The sequence below is a fragment of the Anarhichas minor genome, unplaced genomic scaffold (assembly GCF_050575085.1).
Source record: "Anarhichas minor isolate MPS153535 unplaced genomic scaffold, ASM5057508v1 ptg000086l, whole genome shotgun sequence".
Taxonomy (NCBI): domain Eukaryota; kingdom Metazoa; phylum Chordata; class Actinopteri; order Perciformes; family Anarhichadidae; genus Anarhichas; species Anarhichas minor.
This window is the reverse complement of record NW_027466532.1, coordinates 1211305-1232663: the sequence shown is the minus strand read 5'-3', so window position 1 is coordinate 1232663 and position 21359 is coordinate 1211305. Positions and strand designations below refer to the sequence as shown.

Here is a 21359-nt window from a genome sequence, read left to right as displayed (position 1 = left end):
GTATACAAAAGCCTAATACAGATTACTGGTTACTGTATGAATGTCTCCTGATCCTGCTATGTTTGTACAGCATGAGGACACCTCTGTAGATAAAGATAAACCTATGACAGCAGCAGCCAATCAGGGATGAGAGAACACTCTCCTGAGTCAGAAAAGCCATCACTGAACTTAACACAACTTTGCAATATTCAAGGTGCGAAGTGGTAATAAATATAGATGAGGAAAAAATAAGGAGACAGAGATGGCTGCAAACTCATGGAGATACATTATGAAACACAAACAAACATACAGACAAAAAACAACAGCTATTCTGGAAAAGGGAGAGGAACCATGTATCATCAGATACAATACAAACCATCAGTTCAGTCAATGATGTCCTCAGGCCTCAGCATCAGTTCACAGACATAACAGTGGGCCTGACCATTAAATATAACACAAATTATTATTATTCTTTTTTTTTTTTAAGTCTGCACTCTTATTTTGAAAAGCCACTTCACCAGACCAGAAAAAACATTGTTTTTCATATTACGCCAGTAAATTTCTTCGTGGATTATGTTGAATAAGAATTAAATTTAGTCTCTGAACCAATCAGAAAGGTTAGACTCTATCAACAACAACCAGGTCAGCCACCAATAAGCAGGAACTAAAGTCTACTATCCCGTCTATTAAACAACAACACTAAAAGGGGACAGAGGCAGCCAGGCAGAAGGCTCCAGCAGTGAACTGATCTTCTCAGCCTCTAGACACTTTGATGGAGAAGACATTTGACGGTGTACTTGGCTTAAATATGCACATATGCATCAACACAGCACAACACAAACTATATGTAGTACAAAAATAGAAAGGTATAAATATAAGCAGTTTAAATAAGTGTTCAGTCAAGTAGTGCAGAATAACAGTTTGTGGGTCCCTAAGGATATTTATGTTCGTGTTCCACACGTTACCATTCATTAAGTCTGCTAAATGTCATGAGATTACCTCACCTACAAATTTGCATATATATATACAGTATGTGTTGTCACTAACCTAACTATTTCCATATAGGCTATACAAAGCTAAATTGAAATGACTCTAACTGGCTTTATCAGAATCTTTATGAAGGCAGTTGTATAAGCTGTATTGACATTTTGCATCTTGTTTTGAATTGCTGCATTTAAGTTGGTAGCATTGGCTTTAGGTGGAACTGCTATGTTAACTAGTTGTAGTTAGTTATGAGCAAAATATTTGGTGGCATTTTTGTTTTGTTTATTTTTTGTCAGGCAAAGATGCAGCTGAAAGCACTCTCAACGACAGACTACGAACTACCAGCTACAGAGTTGCTGTCATTTTAGTCTTGCCTCAAAGATCTCACTACTATTGGATGGATTGCCTTGCCATGATATTTTATACAGACATTCATGGTCCCAAGACGATGACTCCTACTGACTTTGGTGATCCCGATTTGTCACCATCAACTTGGCTTGAGTGAAATATTTCACTGGATAAATGAAAACATTGACCTGCTGATGGCACTATGAGATTAAAGGTCAGGCAAAGCCGTTTGGAATCATGCGGAGTGGACCACAAATGTACATCCTTTTACTGCCATATCCAATATTTCCTGAGATGCATTTTATTGTGGACCACAGTGGTGGACCGACTGACCTGTCTATATTTTCATTCCTACAGCTATGCTGCTGGCGTGGCTAAAACGGCTGAACGGTGGTTATGACTACATTTTCAGCTGACTGAATAAAATGTTCTGCTCCTGACACAAGAAGGTAAGCACCATACCCAAGAAGGCACAAATCTGCTGCAACAAGAAATCAAGAAAACAAAACAGAGGTGTCATATAGTAGGCGGGCTCCTTACCTCTGCAGACTGTACCATTCTCTACCGCCTCATAGCCGGCTTTGCACATGCAGCGCCCAATGGGCACCATCCACTCCCCATCCCCGTTGCAGTACAGCTTGATAGGTACATCCACCTCCTCCCCATTGGGAACACACACCCCTCTGGCTGCCACCAGAGAGGTGCTCTCCGCTCCAGACAGAGTCTCAGGGAAGATTGCGCCATTCTGAATCACACGGGGACATTTCCTGTAGAAGACTCGAACGGCAATGAGTGACATGCAGGCGCCATAATCCTGGAAAGCGAGGTAGAAGCCATTGCGCGAAACAGGTCCAAAACTCCGGACTTCACTGTTGATCTTCATGATGCGGCCACCGAGATCAACCTGAGAGAAGCTCTCATCAGCTGCTATAGTGTCCACTTTCACCCAGGGGTTTTCCATCCAGGGTGGGGATAATTTAGTGGCCGTGTCCGAGTCAGACTCATAGTAATACAGGTTGAAGGTCTCCTTGCAGGAACCAGGGACATTGGGTATGGAACTGCAGTCGCGCACTGAGAACTTCATCTGGACATGGATGCGCTGAGCACCACGGCGGCGGATGTATTTGGTGCGTACCCAGTTGTTCTGGCTGCTATCGAAGACATTGCACACCTGGTATGTTCGGATGGTGTTCATGTTTTCATCATACCCGCTAACTTCTTCCCACTAGAAGACAGACAAGAAACAAAATATTCAGCGACACACAACAAATGTATAAAAACTACAACTGCTTTGACAGTAACAGCTATTCTAAAGCAGCAAAGCACCTTATGAATGTTGATGCATAAACATGAGCTGCTGATCAGAGGTGAATCACAGCAAAGAACACTCGTTCATTCCCAATTCTTCCACTGACGCAGTCCTAACAGTGCCGGAGTATCTATCGTGCAGCATAACACATCACATAAGTCTCTCGTATTTTTATGTTTTACAGCAATTAGACTGATCGCGACAATCAGTATATCATCTAAGAAAAGGAAGTTTGATGGGTAAACACAGTTTATTTATTTATTTACTTTTGTTTTCTTATGGCATTATGATTAAGACTGATAAAGAAGATACGGATTGATTATACGAGAGCTGTTACTGGCTTTATTTCCACACTTTGCTAATTCACACAATCCATACAGTATTTGTAGGTAGTTAATATGTGCTGTGTGAGGTGACTGGAGAAGGCACACACAGCTGAGTTTGTGTTTGCCGGAACCTCCAATGCGTGCTGTGAGCATGCCAGCACAGTCGTGTTCCCTGCAGCGGGTTTTACACACAAATACGATATGTATATTATTATACTATAAATGTATATTATTGAAAAGTGCTGCCACTCTGTTCTGGAATGATTTAATGCTATTTGAGGTCATCTTGCATTTCTACAACCATTTCATTCTTAATTAACAAACAGTCCAGCCCTGCGTTCCGTAGACGGGGAATGTGAAGGCGAGACAGCGCTGATGAATATTGAACAGAATTTCATTTGTGATTCAAGTTGTCGTTTATCTTTTACAAGTGAAAGGTGCTCATGGAATATTTATGGCTCATTAGCACAAATAACACTGTTGGTTTGAATGCTTATGGTAAAGATGATCTATAAGTGTAAAGTAACTGTGTGATATGTAGTGAAATTAAATGTGTCATTATACGTATAATGATGCCTCACATTTAACTTCTACAATCCGGCTTCAATTCACCACCTCACCATCTCCGTCGCTAATTTCTCCGTGTCTCTAAAATGTTCGTGGTGCGCACATTCTCCCATCTAGTTTGTTTTTATAGATCACAACGTTTGCGTGGGGAGTGGCATACGCCTCTTTCAGACCCCGTTCTGTGCGTACGCAACGGTTTTAAATGAGACCCCTGTAGTTTTTGTTGAGTTCTGACAAGGGGCTAAGCCTTACAAACACACACACAAACAGACACACTCACACACATGATGGCTGCTTCCATCGCTAGAGAGCTTACAGCTAAACAGTTGGCTGTTTGGTACAAATACACACAGACTGCACAAACATGAATGAATGCATGACTAACACAGGGCTAAGATTTGCTTCACATTTTGTCTGAACACACCATAAGAGGTTTGTCAGCGCCATAACAACGTCACTCTTATTCCATCTCGCATCTCATTTTCAATATTTGTGTGACCCACAAGAGGTTGCAATTCGGAAAAAAAGACAGTTTTAAAGGTCAAGTGTGTAGGATTTACACACTTTGGCATCTAGTGGTGAGGTTGCAGATTTCAACCAACTGAATAGCCCTCCACTCACAAGGCCCCCTTTCCAACTGTGTCGGAGAACTACGTTGGCTTTCAGGTTATGTAAAAGCGTAAAAAGCTCTCTCTAGAGCCAGTGATTCTTGTTTTCCATGAAGGACTCATTCTAAGCTAACATAAACACAATGACTCCTAGGGTCAGGCGATTATTTACTAATGAAAACATAGATATGAAAACTTTATTTCATTTTTGCCATAGATACACAGTATTAGATACTCAGTATCAGAAGAAACATCGAGTACAGCAGGTGGATTAACAGCCCTAAACTGCGCATGGGAGTTTATCTGTGTATATGCCTGATAGAATGATGAGCTGTCCATGAGTATCTGTCTCTTGCTCAGTGTGAGCTGGGCAACACATTATCCCTCTCGGTCATACAAAGCTTTAAACTATAATGTTCTACGTACCCTTGAAGCATCAGTTTTGGAAGTGTCAGGGACGGAACGTCAGTTACCACTCGTTACATGCCTGGTGTCTTTTTAAAACAAAAATCTGTCTTTACAGGAAATCAGGTATAGGCAACACTACTTAATGGGGGTTAGGAAAATAATATGGTTGAATTTAACTTGACTGACAGGCAGAGATGCTCCCAAGTCATCTTTTTGGAAGATCAAGTCAACTCTCAAGTCTTTTGTAATGAGTGTTCTATTATCTGCTGCATGCCATCTGATCTGCTCAGAACACAGCAGAGCAATACCTAAGGACCTAAAGCTTGTATGTGGAGGTGAGCATGGTTGATACTTGTGTACTTTTACTGCTGGTACTTTATGAAGCCAGTAATACTTGTGTATTTTAACTGCTGAAATTTTAACTACATGAAGATGATAATACTTGTGTACTTTTACTGCTTTACTTTAACTATGAAGCTGAGAATACTTCTCTACTGTTGTACTAGGATTTTGAATACAGAACTTTTACTACATGGTTGTACTGGTACTTTTACTTAGTTCAAGATCTGACTACTTCTTCCATCAGTGTAATTTACCTTGTAGTATTCATTTTTTTTGACTCTTTGGTCAACATGTGTAAACAGTGAGACAGTGGTCTCTCTAAACTGGATATCAGAGCATCAATACAAGTTGGTTCATCCAGAGTGAGATACTGATTCAATCATTTTCCCTTCACCGGAGGTATTTCAACCAAAAGAGGTCGGTGTAGGAGTTTCCAGGTGTCGATCAAAAGATGTTCATATTAAGTCATCACTGCTCCCGTCACATTGTAACACAACGTTTGTATATTGGCAGTAAGTTTTACAGTGTTCCTGGAGTCTTGGTTTGTTCCACTCACCCCCTGTGATGGGTGGATGGTCCAGCCCAGTTCTGCTGTTGCCGTCGTTGAATCCATTAGTACTTCTGCAGGGGACAAAAATTAAAAGATCAGGGTTAGAAACATATATAAGTTTATTACAGAATATAAATTTTTATAATTTCAGTAATTGTAATTTTTCTGCGATATAGCCTTTAACTTGTTTCATTAATAGAAATATTGAATTTCCTTATAAACAAATCACACATTCATAAGAACTAGCCACCAGTGGTGGGCCATCAGGGCCAGCAAGGCCATCTCTGCTGGTCTAAACAGAATCAAAAAGTTATAGCTACTTCATTATTTTTCATAAATACACTACATGTAATCTAAATATTTTCCCATTATCTTATTTTCTCATTGCACAGCTCCTGTGTTCCTCAGTTGCTCTGCTTCCAGTGCAGCTTGTTTTAAGTAGAGCTTTTATCCAATCAGATTTCACCTCTGTGTCTCTAGGTAAGAAGAGAGGCTCGAGGCCTGCAGACTCACAAGTGAATCCATGTGCAGTTTAAGTGAATGGGGACGATATTGTTGATTGTCATAGTGTTCAACCAATCAGATCTTTAGTTTGACATGTTGGGCATATTCTTTGACGTGCCAGAGCCTTCTAGCTGGCCTACAAGTACGTCAGCATTAATGTGCGGCTTGATTGGTCAGTGGGCTAGCATGACTGTTGTGAAACTAGCTAGCAGAACTTTGTAGTCGTAAGAGTTAAAGTTTAAAGATATGCAAGAAGTTTTTACGTCACATTACATTTTTAGCGTTTTGGCATGTTGGGTGGTGACAATCCCAATATCTGCTGCCTCTGTCGAGCGGACATTTTCAGCCCTCAAACGCATTAAAACGTATTCAAGAAATACAACTGGGGAGGCTCGACTGTCTTCACTGGCGTCCATGAATCCAGAAGGACTTCTTACTGGAAGTGAACCGCACGGATGTAACGTTACTGTACAACCGTGGCATTTAACTCTTTGTAATCAAAGAAAGGAGGATGGACTTTGTCTTTAAGTGAACTGCAGGTTTGTTTAGAGAACTGCTTTTGTGTTTTTACATCTGCAGTAGCGTTACTACTGTGTTCATTTTTCTAACGTGTCGTTTTTATGATATGGTTAATATTGTTCCCTCTGATACGAATACTATTTGAATGGCCTGTTGAATCGTGGTATTTGGGTTTTATGTTATTCTACCTGCTTTGTTGTCATATGAATATATGCGACTGGTTCTTGTGAGTTTGTTCTTGTCATTGTGTTAATTACATTGATTCTGACTATATGCATTGTCCGGTAATGACGAAGCAACATACTGGCGTGATGAGGTTATTAGCAGGTGGTTCAACTGTAATAGGACAGCACTGAAGGCTCAGGTATAAACTACATGGTCTGCCACTGCTAGCCACTTACAGCACAGTTAAACCCAGTCTGGTTATCTTAATGGGAAATTAAGAGCACATGTTCCACAAACCCATTGTTGATTTCTGCCAGTAGAGAATGCTTGTTAACATGATTTTAAGATGAAGATATACAATAAAATCACATTTTGCACACAGTGCTAATTTTAGCTAAAGATCACAACATCCTGACAGCTCCTCTGTCTGCCTTGAAACATCTGCTCTCTCTGTCACTACATTCATAAGCCTCTGAGCGAGGTCCTAATCCCTGTGCCACCCCCCCGCCCCCTCCCTCTACGGAGTAGAAACCATGTCAGGTGAAAGCGTGCTGCTATCCAACACATCTTCAATTATTCACTGCATCCTGAGAGTCTGCTGCTGAGTAAAGCCTCTTCCTTCTGTTGTGTTTGGTGGAAGTAAGCGATGATCACAGAATGTTCGTAGCTGCAAATCACAGCTCACAGATCATCACTGCCTCTATGTTCCCAAATTACAACAAACTGTTCAATCATTGATTTCTATAGCACCTTTCATACAGGTAAGAGCAGTTTAAAGTGACAGATAAGTGACAGAAATAAGTGTGGACCTCGAACAACAGAATGGACAAAAGCAATTCAGCAACGTAACAATTTGAGACCAAGTCAATAATATGATAAAAAATGTAAGAAAAAAATGAAAACACTTTGAAATGGCAGTGGTTTTGTTCTAAGGCTTTTATTGTCTGCCTTGTCACTCCTTATACACACAACTGCACAAACTCACACACACAATTTGCCCACTTCAATGCGTATAGACTCATGCATAGGCATTAAATGAGCTATTAGCCTACAAACAGAGCAGAATGAATTCACTGAACGCCCTCAGACACGCTGCTTTCAGTTTCACGTGTCTTCAGAGGACCAAAACATTCACACTAACAGTGGATTATTGGTGGACTAAAGGTGTGTCGAAACCAAATGCCAGTTGCCATTATTCGAATTATTGTGAGTGATAATTAATTGGCAACTATTTTATAATTAATTAATCGTTTAAATGGCCAAGAATTCTCTGATTCCAGCTTCTTCAGTTCACAAGTTAATCCATAGAAAAAATAATGGTTAGATGCAGCCTTACACATAAGATTAAACATTTGCATACTGAACAAAACTCATGTGATTTAGTATTCCAGAACATTGAATGACTCACAAGAGACATCTGAAACATCCTTTCTGGCAGCATTCAGAATACTTGTAATTTCTAAAAACAGAGACTTCATGCTGCCAGGTGTGCAGAGGTGAGAAAGTAACTCTCTCCTCACTCTTCACATAACTACTTCTGTCACTTACTGTGTGTATCCCCATTTGTTGAGAATACAAAGATGCAGCTAGGAGGAGGCTCTGACAGCACACCCAGTTACATAGGCTGTCTGATAAGATAATGGTGCCATTACAGTGGAGCAGTGTTCCCCACGTGGCGTTAACTGGTCATTTAGCAGACGCTTTTATCCAAAGCGACTTACAATTCAGATTCTATCACATTTCTACACTGTAGGCACAACTACGGGAGCAATTTTGGGGTTAAGTGTCTTGCTCAAGGACTCATCGACATGCGACTAGCGGAGCCTGAGCCTGGGACTGAACCGCCGACCCTCTGATTGAAAGACGGCCCTGCTATCCACTTAGCCACAGTCGTCCGTATATCAGTTTATATTCAGCATAGAAATACATTCAAATGGTGTCTTTAAAGTGGCCACTTTTTAAACTTTTGGACAGTTTTGAAGGACTATAGTCACACCTAACAATAACATACAATACAATACAACCACAGGATTTGTGTTATTCATGTCTCAACAGAGATTATAACTTTATATTATTAATGTCGGCCTTGTATTGCTTTTCAGAGTCAGGCCGAGATGCAAGCATCCACTGTTGCACCCAAATGGCCCATTTTTCCGGCTGCTCGCTTCCTGTTAGTATCAGCATTGATTAATGAGGAGCTGGGAGGGAGCGGCAAGCCAGGTGTCAGAGCCGCCGCTAAACAGGAATAAAGAGGCCATGAGCACTGACCGATTCCCACAGACTCAACCAAGAAGGGAGCAGGAGACTGGAGACACAGCAGTGACACAGCTTATGGTCTTCACTCATTTACAAGGAACTCAATATATGAGTTAAAACATCATTTTATTACAGGAACAAACTTATTTATTTTATTTTGTAAACGTGTTTGCTTATTTTCTAAAATCTGTTTCCAAGACATTTCCAGTTGAATTAGAAAAGTGAGACACATACTGGAATCTTCTTCTAATGCCAGCGATGTTTTATTTTTCGACTTGCTATGGACACGTCAGTCGGTGTGAGACAGATACTACAAATAATCTAAATGACATGTACAAAATATATGAATGCAGTTTTCAAAAGGAAAATTACACAATCAGAGCTGCAGCCATCCTGAAAAAACTAATAAATTCAGTATTTACATGGTGGCTAATTGTCTGCTCTGACAATATTGTATAACAGGTACAATCTGTATATACTGTAGCTTGTATATTTGGTATGTACTATGTATATATATATTTGTAGTTGTATACAGTGTATGTATGTAGTATCTCTTTATTTTCTCTATATTTTCTTTAGGCATTATATGAGCACTTGATTCTTTAATAATGGCATCTTTATACAAAATAGCCATTGATTGATACTAACTATAGACACTGCAGTTACATTTTTCGTACAAAAATACATCCGTAAAATAAAACAGGGTCACGAGATGAAATGGACCTGTGAGTTTACCACCTTACTGCCTGTATTCAGATGGCAGGTGTTCAGAACAGCAAACATTAAATCTGTCATGATCAGAGAAAGAGAGCGGAGCTTAGAAGACACAAGTCTATATTTGTTAATAATGAAGAGCAGTACTGCAGTTGTGTATTTAAAATGCAGGCGGGCTGGCATTGATTGGAGCAGGGAAATGGGGACAGAATGGGCTGGCGAGGGCGGGGGTGCATTAGTAGATGTTGCCCTCCTTTCGTGACTAGACATTCGTCATTCAGCTCCTGAGTCTCTACAGTTAGATCACAACTGACTGGATGATGCTGCTGGAAATTAAAATGACACGAAGGAACGACTGACTTGCCACACAAATGACATCGTGTTCAAGAAGCACTGATGCTTCATGATTGGGATTTAGGGCTAGAATTCATATTTCAGTAAAACTTGGGTGTGATGCTTTACCACATCGTAGACAGCAGAGCTCACTCTCTCTTTTTCTGTCCAATAATGGCTCCTCCCCTTCCCACTGGCTCCATCTGTCCTTGCATTCCTGCAGTATATATATATAGAGAGAGCTCTTGTTCTGCCTTTCTCTGCATAATTCAATGGAAAGTAGGGCAAAGAGGAGGAGAGAGTGGGCCAAGTCCAGCACACATAATCCTTGTAGGCTGCGCCACGCTCTGTACGCCACGCTGGATTAAACCCACAGGGATACATCAGCCAAATTCACTTTCTTTTATTTCCAAGCGCTGCCTGCCATGCTGCTGTCAGCATCAGCTTTCATACTCAAAAACGGTTTTCTGAGTTATTCTGATTATGTTTTCTTTATTAGGTATCACACATTATTGATCTTGATCCTGAATGTAACCTGACTTGTAATGTAAAGGTTAAGATGTTAATTTTAGATATGATTCAAGTAGAGATCATTTTTGCATTCGCCCTCACTGGTCAGTGCAACATCATCTCTTATGCTGCGTTCACACCAAACGCGTCGCGAATTCATCGCGCCGCATATTTGCGTCCACTGATCGTACATACATAGGTTATGCTATGATTTGGGAGAGTTCTGAGGCAGCCAGCTGCATTATTTCAAAAACACAATATCAATAAAAGTGCTTTTTTTCAGGCGAACCTGAATATTTTCAATTTGAGCTGTGTAATATCTTCATGTACTATATTATTAACCAGCAACATATACACAATATTTACCCATCTGAACAATCTCAAAGTGTTATCTGATTATAGCATCAAAAATTATTAAAATAGACCTTGTAGTTACAGAACTCTGGTCACTTTAGTATGGGTATGCCATTTTCGAGCAGAGGCCTACAAATAGGGCTCGAGCTTAAGAGGAGAAAAACCCCTAGGTCATAGTCTTAACTTCGCTGGAGGAACAATAGACTGTTTTGCATCCTGAAAGAGAAACGGATAACTTGCCACTTTAATCTGCAGAAGGAAGATCACGGAATTCCTGGATTCTTCAAGTCGACATTATATGTTTTCTCTGCCGCCATACGAGAATCAGCACGCCGTTTAACCCGCCGATACAGAGCGGTTCTGGTCCCCAGATCTATGCTGAGAGAAATTCAGCCTACAAATCAGAAGACAAATCCACGCTGTCATACAGAGGATTTGTTTGCCGCTTGAGTCGCAGAGAGAGTGCAGTCAAGAGGTCTCCAGTTCTAGGCTTAGAGAAATTCCGTCTACAAATCCGAAGCAACACTGTAACCGCTACAAAGTGATCTAAAGTAAGAGGCTTTTGTCTGGGCAGAGACAACATAACATAACTGTTGTGCTTGTTGTCGCTGTAATGGTGTTGTTCCGCCACCGCGAGTAAAGTCAGTAAACTGTACTTTATTAGTTAAAGGTCCCATAACTCAACTGCCGAGTCTGAGTTCACCCGTCGGGTTTCTGTGTGATAAAGTTAAAGTTACTGTACTTTACTGCTGCAGTGAGGATTTGTCTTGTTTAGAGTGCTTTCTTTTTCTTATTAAACTAACCCACTAACACATATTTATGTCATTTTTCATATTATTTCATACACACTTGCCGTGTACTCTGGTCACTTTAGTATGGATATGCCATTTTCGAGCAGAGGCCTAAAAATAGGGCTAGTGTTTATATATGTTAATAATCCTATTGATATTAATACTTTTATTGATATCAATGATTTAGTTTTCATTCTTGCTAAAAACTAAACACGCTCCTGCCAGATCCCAACACTGGTTACCTTGTGCTACCTCTCTAAAAGCTTTGGAAAGCAATACAGCACTTTTACTGCGGCGATGAAGGTGGTGAACAATATCATTGGCATATTGGCTCTATGCATTGACCTGTCCAAAGCTTTTGATATTGTTAACCATCTTATTGTGAAACAGAGGTTGAATGATATATATCAGGTGGTTTAACAAACAATACCCAGTCAATATTCTTCATCCGGTGGTGTTCATAGTGACAATAAATTGTTATATAAAACAAACAATTTTGAACTGCCTAAATGAAGATGTAAAAGAAATATACTAGAAATGAATTGTTCTTACACAATGTTACAGGCTACTATGAACGTGCCCCAGGTCTGATCTGAATTTTTATCAAGTTTACTTTTGGTGATTTTAATATTCATGTCGATGTTGATTAAGGAAGTGATTCAGTTGGCATTTAATTCAATACCATGCCTCAATATAACAGAGGACTCCTGTGCTAACTTTAGTCCGTCCCAGGTTGATGATCTTGTCGATAGTGCTACAGGCTCCTCTAAAAAAGAAGAAAGTAAAACAAAGGAGGTTTACTCCATGGTATAACCCTCAAACCCGCAAATTTAAGCAAACATTGCGAAGACTTGAAAGGATATGGCCCCTCGCAGGTTTCCATGGATCGTGGTAATACCTGGAGCGAGGTTGTGCCTGCTGCCGTGGCCCTGCTGACACCCACTGCTACTATTATTATTATTATTATCACAAGTCTACTACTATTAGAACTACTACTGCTTATATTATCATTATTAATCTATTATATCCACTGCTGCTGTTATTATTAGTAGTTATCATTTCTGCTTATAACTGCTACTATTGCTATTACGATTCTAATTAAATGTCTCATTTATAATGTAATTCTTTATGTTGTTCAGTCTGTACACATGACATTTATTGCACTATTGCCCATCCTGTTAGAGTGATCTATCCTCCGTTGCTCTACCGGAGGTTTCTTTCCTTTTCCGATGCAAGGGCCCAAGGACAGAGGATTTTGTATGTTGTACAAATTGTAAAGTTATCTGAGGCAAATTTGTGTCTTGTAATATTTGGCTATATATTATATTGTTATATTATATTGAATTGAAAGTATGATATATTTCTTCACATTTGTGCAAGTCTAAACTATCTATTCTTTCTGCTCCCCCGGGGCAACTTCTCTGTAAAGGTAAGGTTTGAGCATGTTCACATGGCACAACCTTGTCTTTCTTCTGCGCTCAGGCGTGCGAATCATATAGTTGGTGTCTGACACTTTCCTGTCCACCACATACGGACCCGAGAAACGGGCAGAAAGGGCAGAACCAACCACTGGTAACAGCACTAGTACTTTATCACCAGGCTTAAACTGTCGCTCAACAGCCGTCTTATCATACCTCTTCTTCATGTTGTCCTGGGAGGAAGTCAGGGCTTCCCTCGCCAGCCGGGTCGCACGCTGCAAACGCTCCCTACACACGGAAACAAACTGTACCATATCCATTTTGGGCTTAGACCCACACATCAACTTCTCCTTCAACAGTTTTAACGGCCCACGCACTTCGTGACCAAACACAAGTTCAGCAGGGCTGAACCCAAGGGATTCCTGTTTTGCATCCCGCACGGCAAAGAGTACATAAGGCACACCCTCATCCCAGTCCTTCTCGGTGTCATAACAATATTTTCGCAGCATGGATTTCAGAGTCTGGTGCCATCGTTCAAGCGCACCCTGCGACTCTGGATGGTAAGCGCTAGCCACAGAGTGGGAAACACCCAACGACTGCAATGTCTCTCTAAAGGTTTTGGACAGAAAATGTGTTCCCTGATCAGTTTGCACAACCTTTGGTAGTCCAAAGGTGGTAAAAAACTTTGTCAGTGGTTTAGCAATTACTGGCGCCGTGATTTTACGCAAGGGCATGGCCTCAGGAAAACGGGTGGCAACACACATCACTGTTAGCAAGAACTGGTTACCCAACTTGGTTCTAGGCAATGGGCCCACCAACCCCAGGGACAGGACGCAAAGGGGCCGGCGGCACTACCTGATTTGGTTTTCCCACAATCTGGCAAGTGCTGCAAGTCTTACAGAAGGCAATCACATCTGCTTTCATTCCTGGCCAGAAGAAATGCCTCAGGATCCTGTCATAGGTCTTAGTGACCCCTAGATGACCAGACCATACATGCTCATGCGCCACTGCTAGCACTAGCTGTCGATAACCCACGGGGATGACTATCTGGTAAACAGTGTCCCAGTCCTCACCTGCTGCTTTACCTGCCTCTGCAACCCATTTTGGCATTAACACACCATTCTCTAGCAGAAACGACTGCTTTGTTCTGCAACCACTGGTGTCCTCTCCCAACGCAGCGAAACACCTCGCCAAGGCCGGATCACTTCCTTGGGCGCTGATGAGTGCCTCCCGGGTCAGCGGCAACGCCACCGCCGGCTCGGACGCGGAATTTGCCACCCCTTTAGTGTCCTTCACTGACCAACTAACAGGGGGAGACCTATCCTCAGACAAAACCGTAGCAAACAGTGAGTCAGATAAGTCCACCTCCTGAGCCTGTTTCCGGGCCTGGGCTCTAGTCAGGACGCTAACCTTAAACACGTCTGGATAACTCTGCGCTAGCTCATCACACACCAAGTTAGGAATGGGGACATCCACAACTTCAGGTGCAGGGAAAACCTTACCTCCCGCTATGTCGTTCCCCATGATGAACTCGACACCATCTACCGGAAAACCTGAGCGGACGGCCACTGGGAAGAAACCACTTATCAACTTGGTCCTCACATAGACCCGGTGGAGAGGTGCTGGAATGAAGCCCATCCCTATTCCTCTCACCACCGTACTCGCATCACAAGCAGACTTGCCACTAAAAGGCAGAGTACTGGCAAGTATAAAAGACTGCGATCCACCAGTGTCGCGTAGCACCGTCATTGGGCGCTGGTCCTCTGCCTCTCCTGTGAGCGACACCAATCCTTCTAAAATAAAGGGCTTAAAACACTCATCAGGCCCTCTTGGAGCGGCAAGCTGGCCAACAGGAGTCACTGTCTTCACTAACCCAACTCCCTTGGGCTGTTGTCTGGAAGCGGCCCCCTGCTGCTTCCGTCTCCAGGCTGCACAGTCTACTACCAAGTGACCAGGGTCATGACAGAAAAAACACTGTTTCTCACCCTTAGGGCCCGGCCGAGAAACTTTTCTGCGGGATGCATATGCGCCACCATTTTCCGGCGGATACTCCCCCTGCTGAGCATCTCGCCTCGAAAACACATTCCTATGCGTAAGAGCGAACTCGTCCGCCAGCGTAGCAGCCTGCTGCAGGGTGGCCACCTTCTGCTCGTTTAAATAAACTACCGTACGCTCAGACACACAGTTTTTAAACTCCTCCAACATCAGGAGCTCACACACCGAGTCTAGGTCATCAGCCTTACTGGCCTTACACCACCGGTCGAACAGAATCTTCTTCTCCCGCGCAAAGTCAGTAAAAGACTGGTTGTAAGCCTTCCGAAGGTTTCGGAACCGCTGTCTATAAGCCTCCGGCACCAACTCATAGGCCCGCAGAATAGCCCCTTTAACCCTCTCATAGACCAGGCTATCTTCTACCGACAAGGACGAGCAGGCTTCCTGAGCTTTTCCAACCAGCTTACATTGTAACAATATGGCCCTGTTACGTGCCGTGTGTTGTTGTTGTGCTCTCTCTGATTACACGCAGTGTCCTCCTGGGTGCCGCTCGTTACTAGAGGCCAGCTGCGCCCAATCAAAGATCGGAAGCGTGGTTAAAAGGAGAGGAGCTCTGGAAGGACAGCCTTCTTCCGGGTCCGAAGCCGCAACCAAGCCGAGAGAGTGGTGCCGTGGATCTCTCCGGTACAGCCGTGTGGGCTGGTGTCGCCATCGTGTTGGTGCGATTATCACTTTGAGTCGCCCTCTGACTATCAGAGGGTAGTTTTGTTTTGCCGCGGGCTTATCTCCAATAAACGATCTTTTGTTAAAACCCTTCGCAGTGCTCTCTCTCTCTTCCCCCGGGTAAAAATAACACCGTTACTCCCCGCATCCCTTAGATGCCTAAAAGGGGAACGTAACAGTTGGGGGCTCGTCCGGGATCTGGAAGAGCTGATTGGGTAATTGTTGATGGTCTGTTTGTTAGGTGCTGGCGTGGTAAGTGTTGATGTCTGGTTGTCTGTCATATTGTCTCTTGTAAGCAAACTGTACGGCAGCTTCCTCAGGATAGACAGGTGAGTGTCCAGCTGGGCTTAACGGTCTTTCCTGCGGGCACTCGTTTATTATTTTGCCTTTTTTATTTTCGGAGTAATCCTGGGTGGGGATCAGTCCCTGGTGGAGGTAGGCGTTTCAGGGTTACGGCCGCTGATGTTTGCCTTTCAAGTCGCCTCGAGCCCGGCATGCTCCAGAAGATAGACAGGTAAAGGTTTGGTTAGGCAGGCTCTGAGGAAGTTTGTAGTGGGGTTTTTTTTTGCTGAGAGGGCAGTGAACACTGTGTACTGGTTGGGAGTGGCATCCAGTATCAACATTTTATCCGGTTGGTCACTTGTGTGTGTACGTGTGTGTACGTGTCAGCTGTTGATAGCTTGTGAGCTAAACTCAGCTGTAGCGTTAGCGGCGTTGCTAGCAGTGAGCTAGGGCTGCTGTGTGACTTATTCCTCGCGTCACTGTGTGAGGATGGCAGAGTTTATTATGGAGGCATTTGTGGCGAATCCTTCTCTCACTCAGTTAGAGAAGTGTACGAAGAGTGAGTTGCAGGAGGTAGCAGCGCATTATAGTGTCTCTGTGTCGAGTGCCCTTTCGAAGGGGGAGCTCAAAGCCGTACTGTTTAACAGTTTATGTATGCAGGGTGTTCTCCGGTTACCGGCACCCGAGGAGGCTCCTGATGAAGCGGACGCGGCAGTGGCAGCGGTATCTCCGGAGTGGGAGGCAACCGAGCAGCAGATCACTCCGGCGGCGCAGAGCTGTAGGGCGGAAGCGAAGCCGCACACATTGCCTCAATTTGATCCGTTGTTTTCGGGGTCAGCTTCGGGGTCTAGGGATGACGCTCGCTTAAAAGTGCGCCTCGCTCGTCTTCAGTTGGAGAAGGAAGAGCGTGAACAGGAGAGGGATGAGCGAGAACGGGAGAGGGAGCGAGAGTTTGAGCTCCGGAGGGAGTTGGAATTCCGTAGGTTGGAGGCAGATACAGCGGTTAGGATGCGTGAGTTAGAACTGCAGTCTGGTTCTGTCCGCACCTCTGCGAATATACAGGTAACGTCGGGTTCTACTCCTGCATTCGATGTCAGCAAGAATATTTCGCTGGTCCCTGTATTTCGTGAGTCTGAGGTGGAGTCATACTTTGGTGCATTTGAGCGCATTGCTGCTGCCTTACATTGGCCAGGAGACGTGTGGGCTATATTGTTACAATGTAAGCTGGTTGGAAAAGCTCAGGAAGCCTGCTCGTCCTTGTCGGTAGAAGATAGCCTGGTCTATGAGAGGGTTAAAGGGGCTATTCTGCGGGCCTATGAGTTGGTGCCGGAGGCTTATAGACAGCGGTTGCAAAACCTTCGGAAGGCTTACAACCAGTCTTTTACTGACTTTGCGCGGGAGAAGAAGATTCTGTTCGACCGGTGGTGTAAGGCCAGTAAGGCTGATGACCTAGACTCGGTGTGTGAGCTCCTGATGTTGGAGGAGTTTAAAAACTGTGTGTCTGAGCGTACGGTAGTTTATTTAAACGAGCAGAAGGTGGCCACCCTGCAGCAGGCTGCTACGCTGGCGGACGAGTTCGCTCTTACGCATAGGAATGTGTTTTCGAGGCGAGATGCTCAGCAGGGGGAGTATCCGCCGGAAAATGGTGGCGCATATGCATCCCGCAGAAAAGTTTCTCGGCCGGGCCCTAAGGGTGAGAAACAGTGTTTTTTCTGTCATGACCCTGGTCACTTGGTAGTAGACTGTGCAGCCTGGAGACGGAAGCAGCAGGGGGCCGCTTCCAGACAACAGCCCAAGGGAGTTGGGTTAGTGAAGACGGTGACTCCCGTTGGCCAGGTTGCCGCTCTAAGAGGGCCTGATGAGTGTTTTAAGCCCTTTATTTTAGAAGGATTGGTGTCGCTCACAGGAGAGGCAGAGGACCAGCGCCCAGTGACGGTGCTACGCGCGACACTGGTGGATCGCAGTCTTTTATACTTGCCAGTGCTCTGCCTTTTAGTGGCAAGTCTGCTTGTGATGTGAGTACGGTGGTGAGAGGAATAGGGATGGGCTTCATTCCAGCACCTCTCCACCGGGTCTATGTGAGGAACAAGTTGATAAGTGGTTTCTTCCCGGTGGCCGTCCGCTCAGGTTTTCCGGTGGATGGTGTCGAGTTCATCATGGGGAATGACATAGCGGGAGGTAAGGTTTTCCCTGCACCTGAAGTTGTGGATGTCCCCATTCCTAACTTGGTGTGTGATGATCTGGCGCAGAGTTATCCAGACGTGTTTAAGGTTAGCGTCCTGACTAGAGCCCAGGCCCGGAAACAGGCTCAGGAGGTGGACTTATCTGACTCACTGTTTGCTACGGTTTTGTGTGAGAATAGGTCTCCCCCTGTTAGTTGGTCAGTGAAGGACGCTAAAGGGGTGGCAAATTCCGTGTCCGAGCCGGCGGTGGCGTTGCCGCTGACCCGAGAGGCACTCATCAGCGCCCAAGGAAGTGATCCGGCCTTGGCGAGGTGTTTCGCTGCGGTGGGAGAGGACACCAGTGGGTGCAGAACGAAGCAGTCGTTTCTGCTAGAGAATGGTGTGTTAATGCGAAAATGGGTTGCAGAGGCAGGTAAAGCAGCAGGTGAGGACTGGGATACTGTTTACCAGATAGTCATCCCCGTTGGATGTCGACAGCTAGTGCTAGCAGTGGCGCATGAGCATGTATGGTCTGGTCATCTAGGGGTCACTAAGACCTATGACAGGATCCTGAGGCATTTCTTCTGGCCAGGAATGAAAGCAGATGTGATCGCCTTCTGTAAGACTTGCAGCACTTGCCAGATTGTGGGAAAACCAAATCAGGTAGTGCCGCCGGCCCCTTTGCGTCCTGTCCCTGGGGTTGGTGAGCCATTTGAGCATGTGATCGTGGACTGTGTGGGCCCATTGCCTAGAACCAAGTTGGGTAACCAGTTCTTGCTAACAGTGATGTGTGTTGCCACCCGTTTTCCTGAGGCCATGCCCTTGCGTAAAATCACGGCGCCAGTAATTGCTAAGGCACTGACAAAGTTTTTTACCACCTTTGGACTACCAAAGGTTGTGCAAACTGATCAGGGAACAAATTTTCTGTCCAAAACCTTTAGAGAGACATTGCAGTCGTTGGGTGTTTCCCACTCTGTGGCTAGCGCTTACCATCCAGAGTCACAGGGTGCGCTTGAACGATGGCACCAGACTCTGAAATCGATGCTGCGAAAATATTGTTATGACACCGAGAAGGACTGGGATGAGGGTGTGCCTTATGTACTCTTTGCCGTGCGGGATGCAAAACAGGAATCCCTTGGGTTCAGCCCTGCTGAACTTGTGTTTGGTCACGAAGTGCGTGGGCCGTTAAAACTGTTGAAGGAGAAGTTGATGTGTTGGTCTAAGCCCAAAATGGATATGGTACAGTTTGTTTCCGTGTGTAGGGAGCGTTTGCAGCGTGCGACCCGGCTGGCGAGGGAAGCCCTGTCTTCCTCCCAGGACAACATGAAGAAGAGGTATGATAAGACGGCTGTTGAGCGACAGTTTAAGCCTGGTGATAAAGTACTAGTGCTGTTACCAGTGGTTGGTTCTGCCCTTTCTGCCCGTTTCTCGGGTCCGTATGTGGTGGACAGGAAAGTGTCAGACACCAACTATATGATTCGCACACCTGAGCGCAGAAGAAAGACAAGGTTGTGCCATGTGAACATGCTCAAACCTTACCTTTACAGAGAAGTTGCCCCGGGGGAGCAGAAAGAAATTGTGGGGACTGCTGCCCCCGAGCTGATTGCTTCTTCCATGGTTTGTGTGGAAGCCGTGGCTGACGATGGTCTGGCAGTGCCCTCGGATGGTCAGCAGTGTGGCAGGCTGGCTAATTCTGAGTTTCTGTCCAGTATAAACTTGCATTTGTCGTACCTGACTGAAAGTCAGCGAGGGGAGGTGCTTGAGCTGTTCCGCTCCTTCCCTACTCTATTTGGGGACGTGCCAAGATGTACGGGTGTGTTGCAGCATGACATTGATGTGGGTAATGCAACCCCAATCAAGCAACATGCGTATCGTTGTCCTATGGAGAAGAGGGAGAAGATGAGGAAGGAGGTGAACTATCTGGTCGAAAATGGGTTAGCAAAGCCTAGTCGCAGCCCATGGAGCTCTCCGTGTTTGTTAGCTCCTAAATCTGACGGTACCCCGCGTTTCTGCACAGATTTCCGCAAAGTGAATGCAGTGACGGTGCCAGACTCATTTCCGTTGCCTCGCATGGAGGACTGTATTGACAGCATTGGACCGGCTGTGTTTATCACTAAGCTGGACCTGCTTAAAGGATACTGGCAAGTTCCTTTAACTGCTAGAGCTTCTGACATCTCAGCATTCGTGACACCGGACCATTTTATGCAGTATACATGTATGGCATTTGGCATGAGAAATGCACCAGCAACTTTCCAGCGTCTGATGCAACTGGTTTTAGGGGATGTGCCCCACTGTAACGTGTACCTTGATGATGTGGTGGTGTACTCTGAGACCTGGCAGACCCACATAGAGAGCCTGGAAGTGGTGTTCCAGCGGCTTGCTGAGGCATCTTTGACCTTAAATCTGGCAAAGTGCGAGTTTGGTAAAGCGATAGTTACCTACCTGGGTAGGTAGCTCTCGCTCCCTCTCCCGTTCTCTCTCTTCCGTTCACGCTCTTCCTTCTCCAACTGAAGACGAGCGAGGCGCACTTTTAAGCGAGCGTCATCCCTAGACCCCGAAGCTGACCCCGAAAACAACAGATCAAATTGAGGCAATGTGTGCGGCTTCGCTTCCGCCCTACCGCTCTGCGCCGCCGGAGTGATCTGCTGCTCGGTTGCCTCCCACTCCGGAGATACCGCTGCCACTGCCGCGTTCGCTTCATCAGGAGCCTCCTCGGGTGCCGGTAACCGGAGAACACCCTGCATACATAAACTGTTAAACAGTACGGCTTTGAGCTCCCCCTTCGAAAGGGCACTCGACACAGAGACACTATAATGCGCTGCTACCTCCCGCAACTCACTCTTCGTACACTTCTCTAACTGAGTGAGAGAAGGATTCGCCACAAATGCCTCCATAATAAACTCTGCCATCCTCACACAGTGACGCGAGGAATAAGTCACACAGCAGCCCTAGCTCACTGCTAGCAACGCCGCTAACGCTACAGCTGAGTTTAGCTCACAAGCTATCAACAGCTGACACGTACACACACGTACTCACACAAGTGACCAACGGGATAAAATGTTGATACTGGATGCCACTCCCAACCAGTACACAGTGTTCACTGCCCCCTCAGCAAAAAAAAAAAAACACCACAAACTTCCTCAGATCCTGCCTAACCAAACCTTTACCTGTCTATCTTCTGGAGCGTGCCGGGCTCGAGGCGACTTGAAAGGCAA

General features: G+C 44.8%; 1 protein-coding gene across 3 annotated transcripts in view; it reads right to left on the bottom strand.

The window, feature by feature from the left end:
- LOC142938487 (ephrin type-B receptor 2-like) overlaps positions 1-21359 on the bottom strand; it is a 75652-nt gene that overhangs the window by 38305 nt on the left and 15988 nt on the right. For 2 of the 3 annotated variants that reach the window (XM_076081688.1, XM_076081689.1), the window contains exons 2-3: positions 5428-5492; positions 1852-2536 (exon numbers count right to left, since the gene is read on the bottom strand). In XM_076081688.1, the coding sequence (XP_075937803.1) occupies positions 1852-2536; positions 5428-5492 (750 nt within the window). Of the gene's footprint in view, positions 1-1851; positions 2537-5394; positions 5493-21359 lie in introns of those variants that run through there. The other variant, XM_076081690.1, reaches the window with a different exon arrangement.